The sequence below is a fragment of the Harpia harpyja genome, chromosome 9, assembly GCF_026419915.1.
Source record: "Harpia harpyja isolate bHarHar1 chromosome 9, bHarHar1 primary haplotype, whole genome shotgun sequence".
Taxonomy (NCBI): domain Eukaryota; kingdom Metazoa; phylum Chordata; class Aves; order Accipitriformes; family Accipitridae; genus Harpia; species Harpia harpyja.
This window is the reverse complement of record NC_068948.1, coordinates 137,589-157,073: the sequence shown is the minus strand read 5'-3', so window position 1 is coordinate 157,073 and position 19,485 is coordinate 137,589. Positions and strand designations below refer to the sequence as shown.

At 41.5% G+C, this 19,485-nt stretch overlaps 1 protein-coding gene across 15 annotated transcripts in view; it reads left to right on the top strand.

Moving 5' to 3' along the window:
* The first annotated feature begins 53 nt into the window (after positions 1-53).
* Positions 54-19,485, top strand: part of ADAT1 (adenosine deaminase tRNA specific 1) — a 33,060-nt gene continuing 13,628 nt past the window's right edge. The window contains exons 1-10 of one of the 15 annotated variants that reach the window (XM_052796393.1): positions 63-176; positions 637-828; positions 1,613-1,681; positions 2,893-2,946; positions 3,408-3,462; positions 4,239-4,369; positions 5,877-6,492; positions 11,529-11,674; positions 14,644-14,743; positions 17,450-17,536. In XM_052796393.1, the coding sequence (XP_052652353.1) occupies positions 660-828; positions 1,613-1,681; positions 2,893-2,946; positions 3,408-3,462; positions 4,239-4,369; positions 5,877-6,492; positions 11,529-11,674; positions 14,644-14,743; positions 17,450-17,536 (1,427 nt within the window). In that variant the 5' untranslated portion in view covers positions 63-176; positions 637-659. The other 14 variants (XM_052796403.1, XM_052796400.1, XM_052796396.1 and 11 more) reach the window with 14 other exon arrangements.

The following is a 19,485-nucleotide window of genomic DNA, read 5'->3' as shown; positions in this document are numbered from 1 at the left end:
TGTGTCTCTGTCTGCGCCTGCGCAGGCCTGCGGCTCCCGGCGGGCTTCGCGCGCGGGGAGGGCAGCTGCGCGTGCGCGGTGTGGGTGTCGCTGAGCCGGCCGGCCCGGCGCGGCCCCGGGGCTTTCGCAGCCGCCGCCCGGCCCGGGCAGGAGCGGCGGCACCGTTAACCCGCAGGGTAGGGGCCTGCGCCGGGGGCGGCGGAGGTGCGCTTGAGCGCTGCACCCGCTCTCTCGGAGCGCTGGCCGCCCCGGCGGCGGAGCGCCGCGCTCCCCGGTGGCGGGGGCAGGGTGGAGGCCCGGCGGCCTCGGGAGGAGTAGGGTGGTGCAGGGGACCGCACGGAGTCGGTGGTGTGATGGACGCTGTTGACTGCTGCGTAGCGGGAGCCTTGGGAAACCAGCAGTCTCAGCTGCTGCTGGACTATAAGGGTTCTAGCATTTTTTTTTTTTATTCCTAGCTGTTTGGAAAAAAAGGTTTTCATTTCGTATATTTCTTATAAATAATCCTGAAAGGGGTGATGTCATTAGGCCTTGGATATTGGAATCTGGTGCGGGAAAGTGTCACGCAGAACAAGGCGGTAGGGTTTGAAGAGGTGGGGGCCGTTAATCAGTGTTGTGATGGAATCCAATTCTGTTTAGAACCTGCACTTGCATCGGGAGCCATGTGGTCAGCTGATGAAATTGCTGAGCTATGTTACCTGCATTATAGGACCAGACTCCCTAAGCAGGGGAAACCGGATCCAGACAGGGAATGGACTTCACTGGCAGCTGTTGTCAAAGTGGAGTCTTGCACCCAAAGAGAGGTTCTCGCTAGTCCAGGGAATCTGCAGGGTAAGAATGAGTTGTGAGAATTGGGGTGGGAGGTGGGGAAGGGGGAGAGAAGGTGCCAGTCCTTGATGCCGCCCCCCCCCCCTTTTTTTTTCCCAAGATACCTTTTAAAAAACATACACCCCTTCCTGACCCATTTCTGTCTCCACCCAAGTTCTTTACTCTTGTGATTGTAAAAGCTTTTACAGCTTCTGTCTGGAAAGAGACAGTTATAGTGAAATGCTGTTCTTCTCAGACTGTAACTAAAAAGATGGAAACCTGCATTTGTATTTGGCTGTTCAATAAGTGGCAAAAGTGTAGGCAGGACCTGAATTCCTAATGTAAACCCTTGCAAAAGTGTGTTTGGCTACTCTTTGAGAGAATCCTAGAAAGGTCTCAGTTCGTTGTCCTTTAACAGCCTGCGTTGTTGCATTGTGTGTTTGCGTTAGTTCACCATCATCTTCTTTTCCCTTACTGGCGCTTCCATGTTGTCATGCGGATTGTATGCCATGCTTCTTTTTTAGGAGTTTGAGGAATTGTATGCCAGCAGCCGCTGTGTGTTGCCTAGCATATCAAGCCTGCGTTAGCACTCCTGCTATGGGATCATAGACTTTTCCTAGCACTAGTGCTTCTGCCTAAAGTGTTCAGTTTTCCAGCTGATGCTGTTTCTGTTCTGGAATGTTGCATGGCCTGCCTCCGTGTACCTTCCCTTCTACACAATGTTCTCTGTATTGTCTTACCAGAATGACTGTATGAGAGCAATGCTTCTGGCAGTAGTTTGTTCACTTAATGTTGTTTCTTCTTTCAGTAACGAAGGAAGTTGTTGCTATGGGAACCGGAACAAAATGTATTGGCCAAAACAAAATGAGAAAAACTGGTAAGTATGGTGTAAAATCCAAGAACAGACTACCTATGCTACCTTCTTTCTTGCTGGTGTCATAGAATCAGTGAAAATGTCCAAGGCATTGAGCTCAGACTTCTAGATTGAAGCCAGAAGTATAAGGCAGACCTTACCTCATCAAGAAGAGAGGGTCTTAGGCAGCCAAAATGCCTGCCCTGAAAGTTTGCTGTGTTTGCCGCACTTGCTGCCTTAAAGGTGAATGAACTTTTTATATGTGGAAATGTGTAGTTTAGGCCCTGAGTCTGCATACCTAAAGACTTCATAACTAAAAGCAAAACAAAACATAAGCAAAATAATTGTGCTTCCCCTGTTACAGTCTAGTTTTGTTGTGGTCTGATGCAGAAGATACCACTGCTGAATTAGGGTAGGGGTCACACCAGAAAAGTGCTAACAGGCTTTTTCTCCCTTACTGTATATTCTGCAGCTAGATAGTTTTAAGTGTTTGTACAGTAAATGTATGGGATAGATCTATGACTTCTCACAGCTACTATTTCTTACCATTTATTGTAGGACTTTCCTTGCTCTCCATGTCCATTTGTTTATTCAGAATGTATCTGTCTCCTCTCCTAGGAGAGGGGAGAAGCCATAGTAAGTAATGCTGAAAAGTGACTAAGGAGGAAAAGTGTGAATATGTAGGTACAGGGATTTCTACCTTCTTTAGACTTCAGAGGAGGAGTAGAGCAAGATAGGAGAAATGGTTTTGCATGCATGAGTTTTAGGCTGTTTCATGTTCTGTATAATGTCCTTCATATTGAAATGAATTAGTGGAGCAAAAGAGAAGAAACTAGATTCTGTGTCTTAGATTTCTGTGGATGTTTCTTGTGACTTAGCCATCTTAGAAGAGTACTAGGACAGACATTTTTCTGATGGATCTAGGAAAATTGTGATTAAACTGTTGTACTACTTACAATCTATGTATTAAGAGTCAAACTAGAAATTTGACTAGGAAAAAAGTAAAGCTAGTTCCTGTCTCTGTTGTTTGTCTTCAGTGATCTTAAGTTTAGAAATACTTTCCTCTTATGGTGACATGCATTTATTTTTAAATTAACTTGGTTGGTAGGTCATGTTAATGGTTATGTTTTAGAAAACTTTTAAACTTTAAACTTTTAGAACTGTTAAAGAGGACTTTTACCACCTGGCCTTTTATTCCTGAAGTAAAAACTGATCTACAGATCCTGTTCTTTTAGATACCACAATAGGCAGACACTGCAGGAAGTTTGAAGATGAGATGTGTAAACCTGGTAAATATCAGAATTATTTACAAGAAAAGTAATTTAAATGGTAGGACATAGTGCAACAAGAAACTTAAACCAAGAGCTTAACAAACACTTGAAATTTTCTGTATGTTATGCTTAATCTGAGAATATCAAGATTTACTATTAAGAACAAACATCAAGAAGGTTTTGAAGGAAGCCAGTCTTTATTCAACTCAAAGGATTTCAAATATCAGAAGAGTTAAAATTTGGTATTTAAACAAGTCTCTGACTTGCTGCGGAGTGAAGAATTTTATCCTTCATTATGTAGGCTATTGACCTCCTTTTGTAGTGATTGGAAGTTTAAATATCTTGCAGTAACCTAATACCAATGTTAAACCTTCAAATGCTAATAAATCTGGAGAACTGTCATTTGTCAAATTCTGTTTGCTTTGTTTGTCTCCTTTTCAGTAATGATGTGTATTGTTCTCATTTGGTTGTTGCTTTAGGAGACATTCTGAATGATAGTCATGCTGAAATTGTGGCCAAGAGGAGCTTCCAGAGGTGAGGCATGAAGTTCATGTGCTGTTGTTCAGTGCCACTTGAGGTTGGTTGGTTGTGATCCAAATGGTTTTGACCTATAGCTGTAATAGCCAGATTTTGCAGCTTCAGGGATGAGAATGTAATGAAAGAGACAGTATTACTTCTGTATAGGCAACACTTTTTTCCCCCCCTCTTTGTTAGCAGGAGTTTAACCTAATTTTTACACTTCTAGGTGGTGTTAAGGCCCTTTCACAAAAGCTTGTTTCTTCCTCATTCTTGTAGAGCCTCTGTACAAAGAAGTGTATTACCTGACTTCATGTGATGTCAATGCTGGTCTGATGACTGGTTGTCAAGGGTAGCCTTTTTGCTGTTTCCCACATACCAGTGCTCTTGTTCACATGGGGTAAGCTGGTTCAAGGAACTGAGCCAGGAGAATAGTAATGCTGCAGAAACAAGTACATTTCTTGCAGTTTGATGCCACTAAACTGGCTCTCACAGAATCGGATGAGTTGCAGTGCTGGTAAAAAGTACAGAGTGGGAGGAGGGGACCTTAGATACACAATTTGAGGAGATTAACTCCACTGAATCCAACCTTTTGAGGTCTGTTATTAAGGTTCCAATGATGTGTTTGTGTTTATGGAGTATGTTGAATCCCATCTATCTGTAGAAGCCTAACCGTAGAAGCTCCTCATAGACTTCATCAGGAAAGAACAGGCACTAGTGGGCATCTAATTTTTGTTGTTTTCCCATGCATCAAAAATGAAATAAATGTTTCATGAAAACTTTCTGCCTAACAGGTATCTCCTCCATCAGATGTGGCTGGCAGCTTCACATCAGCAATGCAGTATCTTTATTCCAGGAACTGAAACTGGCAAATGGAAACTCAAACCAAATACCATATTTGTTTTCTTCTCCAGTCATACCCCATGTGAGTATGCTGAAGTGAACCAATGTCATGGCCCCCACTTCTAGAATCTTTTCTGCCCGTTGCCCTTCTTTGGTCTCTCTTTGGTCTGGAGTGAGAGTGAGGCAGTAACTCATGTTATCAGTATGTACCCTAAGATATACTTGATTGGTCCTCCGCAGATACATTTGGCATTTTATCTCATTGGATGTGATTCATGAGAACTCAGTAAATCTGATATACAGCTCATTATATAGTGGAATGCTTCACTTTCTCTTTAAACAATAATGGCTACTATTTTCTTTTCCGGAAACTAACATACTTGTCAGAGGTCCTGTCATATCTCCTGGTTGCTTTGCTTTAAACGTTGTCTCCTTGGATTCAAATTTTAATAAAGAACATGGACATTTACCACAGTTACTCAAAAAAACCCCCACCAAAAAACCCCACCAAAACAAAAGACAACAAACAAAAAAACCCCCCAACCACACAAAATCCAAACCACCAAACAAACAAAACCAAAAACCCAAACCAAACAAAGAACCAAAACAAACCAGGAAAAAAAAACCCCACATAAACCCAACAAACCAAAACAAAACTCGCAAAAAACAACCAAAAAAGCCCCACCCATAAAACACCACCACCCTCCCAACCCAAAACTTCTTACGGAATGGAATGCAACTTTTTGTTTTGTCATGGAAAACGCTCTTTGTGTGTTTTAAAAAAACAGCACCACAAAGTTGAGGTGCTATTGCCAAAATGTAGGAATGCGACCTCTTGGTCTACCAGCTTATCAGATGTCTTGATGTTACCACGCTCCTACCAGTGTGTTCGTCAACTGCTAGTCTGTTACCAGAGCAAAGAAGTCTAAGCACTCTCAAAATACGCCTTATCAGTACTTCACATAGTGAAGTAGTTGCTCATACATTTTCATGATTTTGATGGCCTTGCTGGAATATGCTATGATGGTTTTCTTTGTTAGTGCAATACGAGAATAGAATCTACATCTTCAAATTTAATAGCAAGAATAATTTCCTGACTGCCTTTTTCTCACATGCCTGTCGGTCTTTGTTTGCTTTGAACTGAGCTTCAAAATTTTGGTTTTGAGCTTCTTCTAGTGACGTGGATTAAAATTTCCATCCTTATTTGATAGGTTATTCATTAGTTATTCTTTTGAGATTTGTATTGTTTAGTGAAATCGGACTAGTTTTCCTGTGAGTCTTCAGCACTGCTTGTAGTCTGTTAAATGCCTTTGACACCTCTTGCTTTATAATTTTTGTTTTAAATTTTGCTTTTTTGATTATTTCTTAGGTGGAATGCAAAACCTGAAGTTAAACATACATTGGCTCAAATTTCAGCCAATTCATCATCGTACAGGGCAACGTTGTTTGAAAAGTGTGTTCTCGTAGTTAAATCTTCCTGAGTGCGAATCTGTGAAAGCTAGTAGTATTTGTAATATTACTGATGTGATGTGTTCCAGTCATGAGAGATGCATTTTTGGACAATTTTATTGTCATTTCTTTTGTTCTAGGTGGAGATGCTTCTATTATTCCAATTGGCGAACCAGAGAACCAGCTTTCTAAGCCAGTGACTGGAGATGATGCAGCTGGGCAATCAGAGCGTAGAAGTAACCATGATCATTTGGGTCCAGAAGATAAAAGGAAATCAGAGAAAACGGCAAGTAATCACGTAATCAAGAGAATGAAAACTGACGATGATGGTTATTTTTCTGTAATCCCTGAAGACCTGACTGTTCAGCAAGTATCTGTGAAACGTGAAGACGACACAAATCCAAAGAGCTGTGAATGTTCTGCAGACATGCAAACAGCTAATAAGGAGACTGGCTTAGGGAGACCGAAGGTAGTAGATGTTTATAGAACTGGAGCAAAATGCGTACCTGGAGAGCTGGGTGATGCCCGAATACCTGGGCTGGGGTATCACTGTGTGGGATTATTACGAGTGAAGCCAGGTCGTGGGGACAGAACATGCTCTATGTCCTGCAGTGATAAGCTGGCTCGCTGGAATGTGTTAGGGTGTCAAGGAGCTCTTCTGATGCATTTCCTGCAGTATCCAGTGTATCTGTCAGCAATTGTAGTGGGGAAGTGTCCATATAGCCAAGAAGCTATGCGGAGAGCAATTGTTGAAAGGTAAGTGCTCTCCTTTGGAAATCAGATAGTGTGTACAGAGCCAATGAGTTACGGAAGACGATGTGTCACACAAATACCAGGACTTTGCACCAAAGTCATTTGCAGAAAATGTGAATTTCTGTGAATTCACATTTTCAGAAAGTAGCCCCGTGTAGTACGGAGAAAAGCTGACTCCTGCTGATGGATCAGACTTGAAGATTCGCAAAAGCATTTCCATTACATTCAGAATCCCCTTTGTTGTCCCTTCGTGGAGCAGTGAGAAGCTGTTACCCACCTGAGTTTTTCTAGAAGCCTTCCAGCAGAAAAAGCATCCAGAAGGACACAAACTTAGCATAGTGAAGTTGAACTTTTCTTGCCCTCTTCCTGATTTTATTTCCTCAAACAGGGTCAAAAAAAGTTTTTATTTATTCAGTTATCCACACTTCACAAAGTCATTCTGAATATCTATAAGTTCCCTTTTATAGAATTGTGTCGGTGAGCAAAAGCAGTTTTTATTTCTTGCAGGACCATTCCTAAAATCAAATTAAAAAGCCCCCAAATGCATTCATCCTAAAGGCAATCTGACCGAATTGACTCCAAATGAATGCATAGGTAGACTTTTGCACTGTGCGAAGGATTTCTTTCTGGTTGTCCTTACAAACCTTTTTATAACTTAGCCTTAAATGAACTTCTTAGTTCTTCTGAAGCTTCCGCTGATTTTAGACCCTGCTTTCAGACTTACTTTCCAGCAAGTAAAAGATGTAGTATTTTAAACTTGCTTTGAAGGGAATTCCAGTAAAATCAGTTTACTTTTTGCTGTCTTCCTAAGCTTGGATCCAAACTTAAAATTTTCCAGGAGGTTAATATGTGGGTTATCATGTATGCATGCAAGTCCCTCCCATGTAAAATTTTTAAAATGATATTGTCAGTCCATTCTCAGTAGAGGTTTTTGAAAACTGCTATTCTAAAGTTTTGACTGTATCATATGCCTTCATGTGTGCTGTGCAGCCCATGGAAACTGAGTTCTAGACCTAACACAGAAATTGCTGTGGAGTGATGCGAGTACATTTAGGTTTAGAAAGATGGGCGCTGTTTGGCAACCAGATTGGAATGTCATGATTTCATGTCAATACTTGTTTCTATTAGTGTTAATTGTCAGTTTTTTGCTTTTAGAGCAAAACTTTGTGCTTCTGGGACACTTGCCACTTGCGTGCAAGCAAGTATCTCTCATTGGTCTATTCCACCACTTACATTCACACTGATTTGGATGTGCAGTGCAAGCTCACCTTTTGTAGTCTTGATGCATTCTGAGGAATTCTGCCATGAGACTCTGGGCCTTCAGCTTCTGTAAAGGATGAGGTTTGTGGCTCTGCAACTCTGGCTTTGGCATACTTATTTCTCATCCTCCTGCTCTGCAATATAAAAGGAAGTGGAATTTTTGAACCTGATCCACCTTTAGGAATGATTGAAATGGCAGATAGAGGAACCAATGAGGAGAGGTACTCTGCTGGCCCTCATATTCGCCAGCAATGAGCAGCTCATTGGGGAGGTGAAGGTCGAAGGCCTTAGTTGCAGTGACCATGAGATAGTGGAGTTCAGGATTCTGAGGGGAGAGAGGAGAGTAAAAAGCAAGCTCACAACAGTGGACTTGAGGAGAGCAGACTTTGGCCACTTCAAAGATCTGCTTGGAAGAGTCATATGGGATAAGGCCCTGGAGGCAAGAGGGGCCCTTAAACTGGTTGATATTCAAGGATCACCTCCACCAAGCTCAAGAGTGGTCCATCCTGACAAATAGGAAGTCGGGCAAAAATGTCAGGAGGTCTGCATGGATGAACAAGATGCTCCAGGCCGAACTCAAACATGAAAAGGAAGCATATGGAGGGTGGAAGCAAGCGCAGGTAACTGAGGAGGAATATAGAGACAATGTCTCTGTCTGCCGGGATGAGGTTGGGAAAGCTAGAGCCCAACTGGAATTGTATCTGGCAAGGGATGTCAAAGACCAGAAGGGCTTCTTTAAGTACATAGGTGATGAAAGAAAGGCTAGGGAAGATGTGAGCTCACGCTGAATGAGATGGCGGACCTGGTTACACAGGATGTGGAAAAGGCTGAGGTACTGAATGCTTTCTTTGCTTCAGTCTTTACTAGCAAGACCACCCTTCAGGAATCCCAGGTCCTAGAGACCGGGGGAAAGTCTGAAGCAAGGAGAATATACCCTTGGTGGAAGAGGATCAGGTCAGGGAGTACTTAAGAGCACTAGACATGCGTAAGTCCCTGGGCCCTGATGGGATGCACCCAGGAGAGCTGAGGGAGCTGGCAGATGTTGTTGCGAGGCCACTCCCGATAATCTTTGATCAGTCGTGGCGGTTGGGAGAAGTTCTGAAGACTGGAGGAAAGCAAACATCACTCCATTCTTCCATAAGGGCAAGAAGGAGGACCCAGGGGACTACAGGCTGGTCAGCCTCACCTCGATCCCTGGGAAGGAGATGGAACAGCTAATCCTGGAAACCGTTTCCAGGCACGTGAAAGACAAGAAAATCATTGGTAGTAGTCAGCATGGATTCACCAAGGGGAAGTTATGCTTGACCAACTTGAAAAACTTCTATGATGGAGTGACTGGCCTGGTAGACGAGAGGAAAGCAGTGGATATTGTCTACCTAGACTTCAGTAAGGCTTTTGACACTGCCTCTTGTAAGATCCTCACAGAGAATCTGTTAAAAGTATGGGCTAGATGAACAGGCAGTGGGGTGGATTGAAAACTAGCTGAATGGCTGAGCCCAGAGGGTGGTTGGTGATCACTGGACAAACTGTAGATAGAGGTGTAACTAGCCGTGTACCCCAGGGGTCAATAGTAGGTCCAGTTTAATATCATCATTAATGATCTTGATGATGGTGTGGAGTATGCCCCCAGGAAGTTTCCTGATGACTCAAAACTGGGAGGAGTGGCTGATATGCCAAGGGATTGTGCTGCCATCCAGAGGGACCTTGAGAGGCTGGAGAAAGGTAGGAACCTCATGAAGTTCAACAAGGGGAAGTGCAAAGTCCTGCACCTGGGCAGGAACAGCCCCATGCACCAATATATGCTGGGGGCTACCCAGCTGGAAAGCAGCTTCGCAGAAAAGGACTGGGAGGTCCTGCTAGACCCCAAGTTGAATGGGACCCAGCAGCGTGCCCTGGCAGCAAAGAAGGCTAATGGCATCCTGGGCTGCATTAGGCCAAGTATCGCCGGCAGGTCCAGGGAGGTGATCCTACCCCTGTAGTGGCACTGGTGAGCCCAAGCCTGGAGTGCCGTGTCCAATTCTGGGCTCCTTGGTACAAGAGAGACATGGACATACCGGAGAGAGTCCAACAAAGGGTCTCGAAGATGTTCTAAGGGATAGGAGCATCTCTCATGTGAGGAAAGGCTGGGAGAGCTGGGACTGTTCAGCCTAGAGAAGAGAAGGCTGAGGGGGATCTTACCAATGTGTCTAAATACCTGAAGGGACGGTGCAAAGAAAATGAAGCCAGGCTGTTTTCAGCGGTGCCCAGTGACGGGACAAGAGGCAGCGGGCACAAACGGAAACACAGGGTGTTCCCTCTGAACATCAGGAGACACTTTTTTACCGTGCGGGTGACGGAGCGCTGGCAGAGGTTGCCCAGAGAGGTTGTGGCGTCTCCCACCTTGGAGATACTCAGAAGACATGGTCCTGGGCAGCTGGCTGGAGGTGGCCCTGCTTGAGCAGGAGGGGTTGGACCAGGTGGCCTCCGGAGGTCCCTTCCCACCTGGTTCAGGACAGCTAGCATGTTAAGCTTGTACTGGTCAGCTGGAAAACAACTAAGAGGTACCTTGCACTGGCATGGCAAAGCTTATGTGCATTTCCCTGGTGGTAAAAATTTATCTGCTGCTTTGATTTGAATTACATCCAAGATTTCATTTTTCTCCCTGCTGTGAGTAGTAGAGCTCTGACAACACAACCTGTCACCTCAGGGAAATTTATGTGAGAGGTGAAGTGCGCTGCTGCTAAATGAGGAAAGTCATCTGCTGTGCACTGGCTTTCTTCCTCCTCAGATCCTTGAGTTGATGAAAACTATCCCAGCAACACAAGGATAGGAAGTGGATGTTTTTCTTGCTTGGGAGGTTGAATCAGTGCAACAAAGGAATCTGCAAGTATTGGAGGAGAGTAAATGGAACTGGGCAGAGTGGAGGGAAAGGAGAGCGAGAAAGAAATCGGGGAGCTGAACCACTCCCTTTAAGAAGCAGTTAACTTGACAAGTTCATCTGAAAGGTTTTACTTTGTTTAGTAACTCCTTTTCTCCATAGTCTTGCATCCTTCTAGGATGGTTATAAAAGCGGTCATAGTATATTAATAGGGGAAGCTCTACCTAACTATCCAGTGGAGTGTACTGGATAATCCTTTCCTCACTCTGTAACACGAGACAAGAATTTGCCCAGCCTCACTAGTCTTTGGTTGCAAAGTCAGGCACTTTTTCAGACTATTACATCTGACAATATGAACTTTGGTCTTAATTCATTCCTGCTCTCGGTAAATATTATGATAATTATACTCAGGCCGTTTTTTCCTCGTCATATGAACCTAATCCCATTCAGTGTGTAATGTTAATTTAAGGTAACACAGTTCCATGTATGATCTCATCTTTAAGTTTATTTTGTATCTTTCTAGTCTTTGATTATGAACCTTTAGGTTCATAAAACAGTTGTTAATGTAATATGGTTGACTATGTAAATACTTTATGATGATTATTTTTCATTGTGATTGCAGAAGTATATTGCAGTTTTTATCCTGCATACTTTATCTCCATCGATTATACTAGCTTTTAACTAGACCTTTGTTAAAACCATCTAGGATGGACAAGGTCTTAATAAAGTATGTGGCTTTGTTTTTCTAACAAATAATTTTTTGAAGGGAAAAATGCCTCCAAATGTCCTTCTATAATTCATGTACAATTCAGTTTTAATGTAAAAGTAACATATTTTAGATTATGAAGGGAAATGGCACAAAATCGGCTTTTTTGGAAAGACCAGACTTAAAATCACTTGCATTTTTCCGTGTTTACTTTAGGTGTCAGCACATCTCATTTTTACCAGATGGTTTTGTCCCTCAGGAGGTTAAGCTGCTGCAATCGGATCTTCGATTTGAACATAGCCGCCAGGCAATTCAGGAAGTACAAACTAACAGCAAAACAAAACTTGTTCCTTGCAGTGCGGGTGAGTTAACTTGGGCTAGTTGCATAACTGTGCAAAAGTGCAAATAGAAATTAGGTGGTTTTGGTGGTTTCCTGAAATGGAACATCTTTCATTGCCAGTGCTAGAGGCAAAGTGTGACGTATATGTCGTGGTTTAACCCCAGCCAGCAACTAAACACCACGCAGCCGCCCACTCGCTCCCCCCCACCCAGTGGGATGGGGGAGAAAATCGGGAAAAGAAGCAAAACCTGTGGGTTGAGATAAGAACGGTTTAATAGAACAGAAAAGAAGAAACTAATAATGATAATGATAACACTAATAAAATGACAACAGCAATAATGAAAGGATTGGAATGTACAAATGATGCGCAGTGCAATTGCTCACCACCCGCCGACCGACACCCAGCCAGTCCCCGAGCGGCGAATCCCTGCCCCCCCACTTCCCCGTTCCTATACTGGATGGGACGTCACATGGTATGGAATACCCCGTTGGCCAGTTTGGGTCAGGTGCCCTGGCTGTGTCCTGTGCCAACTTCTTGTGCCCCTCCAGCTTTCTCACTGGCTGGGCATGAGAAGCTGAAAAATCCTTGACATTAGTCTAAACACTACTGAGCAACAACTGAAAACATCAGTGTTATCAACATTCTTCGCTCTGAACTCAAAACATAGCACTGTACCAGCTACTAGGAAGACAGTTAACTCTATCCCAGCTGAAACCAGGACAGTATAGCAAGAAATTAATTTCAGGCCAGAACTTAATTGTTAGTAATACTCAGCTCAGCCTCTAGTTCCCTGTAGGGAGCTTTCAGACTGAATAAACACTTGGTTGATGCCATTAAGAATTTATAATCTAAACAAAGACAGAAAATAACCAGCAAAAGTTCTGAGGGCAGTAAGAAAACAAAAATATCAAAAGACTTCTTGTTTTCAGTTAGTTTTGCATTCTCCTTGGTAATGAACAGAAGACTCACCATGCCGAGTTATGCTTGCAATTGCTCCAGAAATCTGTGAACGTAGAAAGAATACAGAGCAGTATAGTGTAAAGGTTTAATTGATAGAGGTTTTGGACATTGCATTTTTTGTCATGGTGATGAATGAATATGCAAGTCACGTTGTGTTTTAGCAACATGGTCTCATTTGGGGAAAAAAAACAATGGAACTGCCACTGTACGTGTATGGTTAAGCAGTTTATTTAAACTTGGACATGACTACCTTCTGCTGTTGTGTACTTTTCTGGCTTAACTGGAAGTGGAAGTTATTCTGTTACAGTAGAGCTGATGATAAAATAGAATGGAAACAAAGGGTTCCTTAATGAAAATCACATCCATTAAATTGGAGTTATTTACAGGTGCCAGGAAGGAAAAAATGTTGATTCTGTGAGGTAGGACCCAAAATCCATCATTGAAAAATGGTGCCAATTCACTTAACAAAAAAAGATCTGAAGGCAACTGTGACTAAATTCCTGTGTATGCCTTTCTTTCTGTACAGTTACTCAGGTCATTCTGTTAAATAAAGGTGAATGACGCTTTATTACACTTTTTTGCATATATGAATTATGCCTGGTTGATTTTTTTTCTTGAAGGGGTGAAAATCAGAATAAATTCAGGGCTGTTACACTGAGTATTGAAATATGTTTGATAGAAACAGTTCAGCTGGTATTTTTAAAAAGAAAGATATGTTCCATTTAATATTTTGAAGTTGGCAATAACTATGAAGAAATGAAAGAATATAAAACGTTTTCATTTTTAAGTAAATTTTTATCTGCTTGTCAGAATCTGATATCCTCTGACCAGGTGGTTTTAGATATTCCACATGTGGAGGGTTTAATGTTGAATACCAGTTGTATGTATTTAATGTTATTTGACATTACACAGGATTTTAATTTAGTAGAGTGATAGAGCATTGTACCTAAATCACAATGCAAGTACAATTTACGCTTAGCAGAGTATGGCAATTGCAGCATACAGATGAATCATAATACGAGTGTGATTAACGTAACCAGTCTCCATAATATGCTTTATAATGTGTAGGTTTTGAGCATCTTGAATGGCAAGATGGTATCATGAAGGAGAGAGGCTGTGAAACTTGTCTTTAGAGTTAAGGCATGTGCAACTGTTTTGCTTGTTAGGAACACAGAGAAATCGGAGAACTTGGGGAATAAAAATTGTCTCAAGGCAGTAGAAATTAAAGGAACTGTTGCTAGGTGATGGAGGGACAGATGGGGCATGTCAATCAGTTTTGTTTCCGTTAACATGCTGATGATGCTTTGCTAGTTAGTTATAAATCTATAAGGTATGGTATGCAGAGTTGCAGCGTTAAGAAGTTTACAGTCTAAGATGGTAATAAGGTTATCAGAATGGGGGTGAAGGATAAGGTTGTTGCCACTTGCTATCTCTTCCAACAAATTGTTTTTATTTGACTACTAGCTAATAACATTTTTCAAAAAAAGTGTACAGATATTTGATGTATGTCAGTTATCAAACATAAAGAGAACTATTCAGAGTATACAATATACAATAAAATAATAGCACACAATAAATTAATAAGGAAAACATAGAGTGACCGATGCAAGTAACTTGGGGGAGTATTTCACAGCCGGATATGAAAATAAGCTGTCTGACTTGGCTATTTCTTCATGCTTTGTCTGGACATGATGCACAAAAGAAAGTAGAATCCCCCTAAAAAGGGGAGAATTACAAAACTGGAGGTCAAATATTTAGAGGCATGGCTTCTTGAAGGACCTGATAAAGATGAAAGTTGTGTGTGTGTATGCATATATATATATATATATTTTTTTTTTTTTTTAATTAAACAGAATTTACCTGTTCTTTTAGGTATTGGAATCCTGACCGTAGAGAGCCATGGTCCTCTTTAGTTTGAATTATTTTGGGAAGCAGCATGGTATCATGTGAATGCATAGAATGAAAGGAACTTCTAAGTTCTGCTTTTGTGATGAGAGCACCTCCCTTGTTCATAATCCTTTCTTCTACAGCTATCAGTTGGAGTGCAGTCCCTGAGCAACCTCTGGATGTCACCTCAGATGGCTTCCGGCAGGGAACAACAAAGAAGAGGATTGGGAGCCATCAGAGCAGGTGTGAGAACGTTGTGGTATCTGGATGCATGTATCTTATTTGTTAGCATACATGTCGGCTCATGTGAAGTGTAGTGCATTGTCAGAGCAGAAAGAAATCTAGGGAGTGGGGAAAAAGGAGAAAGGTAGGGAGCGAGGGAAAAGGGAGAGTCACTGGGTGAGGGAGAGAAGGGGAGTTGGAATGAGAAAAATTGAATGAGGACGTTTATCCTATTTCTTCTTTGTTGCTGTTGATTAAAGAGAGCATTGTAGGTAATGGTGGTGGGGCACTATGATCAATTTTTATTAAAAGATAGCTTGTTTATTGGTGAAATTAGCAGAATTTTTGCTTTGTATCTTTTGGGTTGATGACTGTGAAGGAAATGTGTGTGTTGCAGGTCCTCTTTTTGCAGTTTTCTAGTTTTCTTTTTCTGTAAGACTCAGGCCAGCTGACCTGGATGTATGATTGTTAGAAGTGTTGCTTTGAAACGTGGCTTTCTGCCTTAAAGTTTGAAAATGCTGTGGAATGCTTGCAGCAGATTCCTAACACAAAACATGTCACCTTTCCAATTGTCATCTTGACACTGTGCTCTTTAAGAAACATCATAATCTTCTATCAACTATTAATGTTTAAAGAAACAGTGATGTATTTTTCTTGTGGTTGAGAGGAATTACTTGTAAATATCTGCAGACAAATTTCTCCATCTCTCTACACTTCCCTCAGTTCAGGTGAGGTGACCAAAATTATCATTGGTCTGTGGATGTTCAGCTTGAGGGTTGGGGTCATGTTTTGGTTGTTGACTGCTTATACAACCAATTTATCAATGGTCATGTTGTTCATTTTCCCCAGGCTTTCTGGGAGAAAGAAGATAATCCTGACAGTAGTGAATAAAATGATACGTAGACCTTAGACAATTCTTGTGGAGAATTCATTCACTTGCCTGCGAGTTGTACATTCTGAGCTTCTTGAAGTTAGGCCTGACTTGACTGAAGTTTATCCTGGTATATCCTAGTATTTCCAAATTTTCCCTGGAAAGAAGAGGACCAGGAACTTTGTGGTTTGTGACCAGTATTGGTGTCTGGGGTATTGTTAGCACAGGTGACTTGGGTGACTTACTGTGGCTTTATGTGCACTGTAGAATATTAGTTTTCAATATGTAGTGTGTAATGTATTCCAGAAGATGTGTGAAAGATCAAACAAACAAACCAACCCCGTTTTCTCAGTAGGCTTAAATTTGTTATGTAGCTTTTGTGTATCAACTCAAAAACTTTAAAGCCATCGGCTAGCTGCCAGTTTGCACAAAACTGTAGGAACTTAATTATTGTTGAGGTCCTCCTCTCTTTTTCACATGTGCTTGAAATTCGCTAAAACATTCAAAAGTTATTAGAGAGGACTTACAAGACTGTGTGATTGCAAAGCTCTTGTTTCCTTAGGAAATCAGGATTAAAAACAGTGTCAAGGAATAAGTAAACTGTTTACGCTTTTGTGATAAACAGTCACAAAAGGAACTATTATCTTGAAAAAAAGGAATTTATAGCCTTATTGGGGTGTGCGTGTGTTTAGTAATAAACAAGACTTGTATTTCTACCCTGGTTTTTTTTTCCCTCAAGGGATCTCAGGTTGCTTGGTGGGGGGTGGTGTTTGGGGTTTCCCCACCCCGTCCTCAATATGCTAGATAACACTAAATATCAAGGAAGGCAAAGCTGACTGACTAAAAGGAATTTGTAGGTAAATGTCTGGTATGTGCTTTTGTTAATGCTTAATCAACTAGAACACCAAAAACTACAATATGAACCTTTGACAGATTAACATGAAGATTAAATCTTAGAGCATCTTTGCATGCCAATTTTGGGGTTCTTAAAGAACATACTAACAAAATAGGAAGGTTTTTTTATTGGTGGTTTGGTTTTTTTGGTTTTTTTTTCCCAATGCTTCTGGAGAATCAGCTTGCACATGTTTGAGAACTGAATCAGTCATTGTGAAGACAAGTGTATAAAGAGAATTTAATTAAATAGAGGAGATAGCTGGGGCTTTCAAAAACAAACCCTGCTTCATAAACAGCTCTTCTGGTTGCCTTCTCTTTGGGGGAAGAGAAGGGCTTAAAGCTGATAGGGATGCGTATGGTATCTTCAAAAGACCTTTCAAACTTTGACTTGCTTTATTTTTTTAATGAGCCTCTTCGTATTCAACTGCCCTGCAGCTGTTGCTGAATGTGAATGTGTCCTTGTCACCATTGTGAAAAGAACAGCATTGTTCCAGATATTTCTGCTGGTTCTTTTATTTGTTCTGAATAATACAAAGTTTGCCAGTTTGAACAGGCCTTTGGAGTCCTTCTGTGCTTGTTCGATCAGTTCTGGGACTCAACTTCGCTGTAGTTGTGAGCTGATGACGGTGCAATCTCACATGGATAACGATGTGGGGATATTAAAACGTTCTCTCTGCAGACAGAGAGTGCTGGCTGGGACAATGGGGGCAATGCAGCTCTGTCAATATAACATTTAAAATGAAGAGAAGAGGCAGGTGGTGTGGCAGTACACTGTAACAGGTGGGCAGCTTGGATGGGGTGGGAAAAATTAAGTTGTGGTGAACCTTTTACATTCTTTGAGAAGTGAACGTAATGTTTTTTATCAAAAATGTTCAGCTGGGGTCTACTACCTTTAGCTGTAAGAGGAATGTATTTCTGATTTCTTTTTTCCATCAGAATTTCTGACTTCTTTTTTTCCTCAGATCCAAGATCTGTAAAGTGGAACTCTTCCATACATTCCAAAAGCTGGTGACAAGTATTTCACAAGAGGATCTACCAGACACTCTCCGGTAAATATATTTTAGTTATATTTAGAAGAGTGAATTTATCTTAATGAAACTGAAGAATACTGTGATGATACCAGAATCTGCTCATGCATGTCACTTGAGATAAGTTCATTGTTAAAATTTGATACTTGAAAAATATGCCAAGTGCTTGATGGATTAGGAAGACTCTCTCTTTGGTCTTTTTAATCACCTCCTTGGAGAAATAGCTATCACATCTCATGTATTAATGACAGACAGAAGAAATTGCAGGTGGTTTGTTTGGAGTTAAGGTAGGAATTTGGGGCAGCTGATCTCTTCTGAAGGCTTACTACTTTTCAAAAGGGTAAACTCTGTTGCTGATCAGTGGAGCCTTGTCCTCTTGCACTAGATCTGGTGTCTGTTGGACACCTCTGTAAGCCTCTTCAACTTGCTGTCTTGGCAGGAAACTCTACATTTTGGTGGTGGGTTTTTTTTTTTGGTTTTTTTTTTTTAATGAGTTAAAGTGGTCTTGTCTGAAAGTGGCAGTGGACAGCTGGGGAAGGAGTGAAGAAGGAGATGAGAGGAGGAAGTAGTATCTTTTTTGAAAACGTGAGCTGTTAGATCAGCTGCGTGCAGCACTGTACCCATGGTGGCATTCAAACTCCCCATCCCAAAATTGTTGTGGGGTTATCGATATCTGGTTGGTGTTTAGTAATTATATCAAATGCCACTTCTTTGTTTCACAAGAAGGAAGAGTTTGAGTAAAAGTTTAGGCTAAAATCTTTTTTCATCTAAGTGTATGATGGAGTAAGAGCTAGTAAGGTGAGAGAGTGTAGGGCTCTTTCTGCCAACGCATATGTTACATAGATGGAGACTTTCTGGAAAGAACAGAAAGAAGCTTTTGTCTGAGGAGGCCATACTTGGAGGTTTCTTTTACATTATTAGAAACAAGTTTGGTTTATCAGACTGGAGTTTCTTGTGGTAATCATCTGGTCTGGCAGTGCATTATGTGCATTACGTATTTGGTGGTATTCCAGCGTGAACAGCTACCATAGAGCAGGGCATAGTTTCATATATACAGAAACTTATCTCTCACTTCCACTTGGAGATTCTGAGAGATGTAGAAGGTTCCAAATCCATTGCCTTGGAAGGTTTATTTTATTTTAGACTTACTTCCAGGTATGATTTCACCAGCTCTGGGATGCAATTATACCAGCTCTTGAGCTAATTTAACTGCTTGTAGCTGCTGATGAGGATGGTCCTGCAGCAGTCTCTGCTGCTAGTGGCTGCAGATTCCTGTTTTCTGTCTTGTATCAGTAGCACTTTTCCAACCTTATAGTGAGCCAGTTCAACTAGCTAATGTGGTAGAAAACAATTTCCTTGTCTTCTGTGTTTTCTGTTGGACTAATGAGCTGAATTGGCTCATGGAAAGCTAAAACAGATAATAAAATGCATGCAAAGGAAGTAGGAGATATGTGTGGCTGGAAGTAGGGGAGATAGGCCATTTCTGCCTTTCTTGGTACCAAGACATGACATGAATTTAGCCAAAGCAAGCGCACCCTGGATCTTTAATTACTAGCTCTTGCTTGCTTTTGAGTTTTGTGAATTAAAGATTGCAGTTACCTTCTGTGTCTGTAGAACTGTCTCATAACTATTTTAAAGTTCTGATGTCAACATGAGCCGTGCTGTTGCTGAAATGGTTTCAACTGATTCTATAAGTAGAGATACACTTTCCACTTAATTCAGTTTTAAATAAAAAATTATTAGCTTCTTTTGTGTGGGAGATTGTCCTCACTTGTATAGCCATCATAATTTCCTCAGAATAGAGTGTGAGCTGGTGCGTTGTTGGGTACTCATTGTGCTGATCATGTGCTGCTTACATAAAGTCACTTCACCTCAGGGCTTTTCTAGACTCCAGTGGCTTTGTAATTTCCTTTGACTTTTTTGTCCTCTACCATTTTTCTGTCTGGGCTTCTCCTGACAAAGTCCAGCTG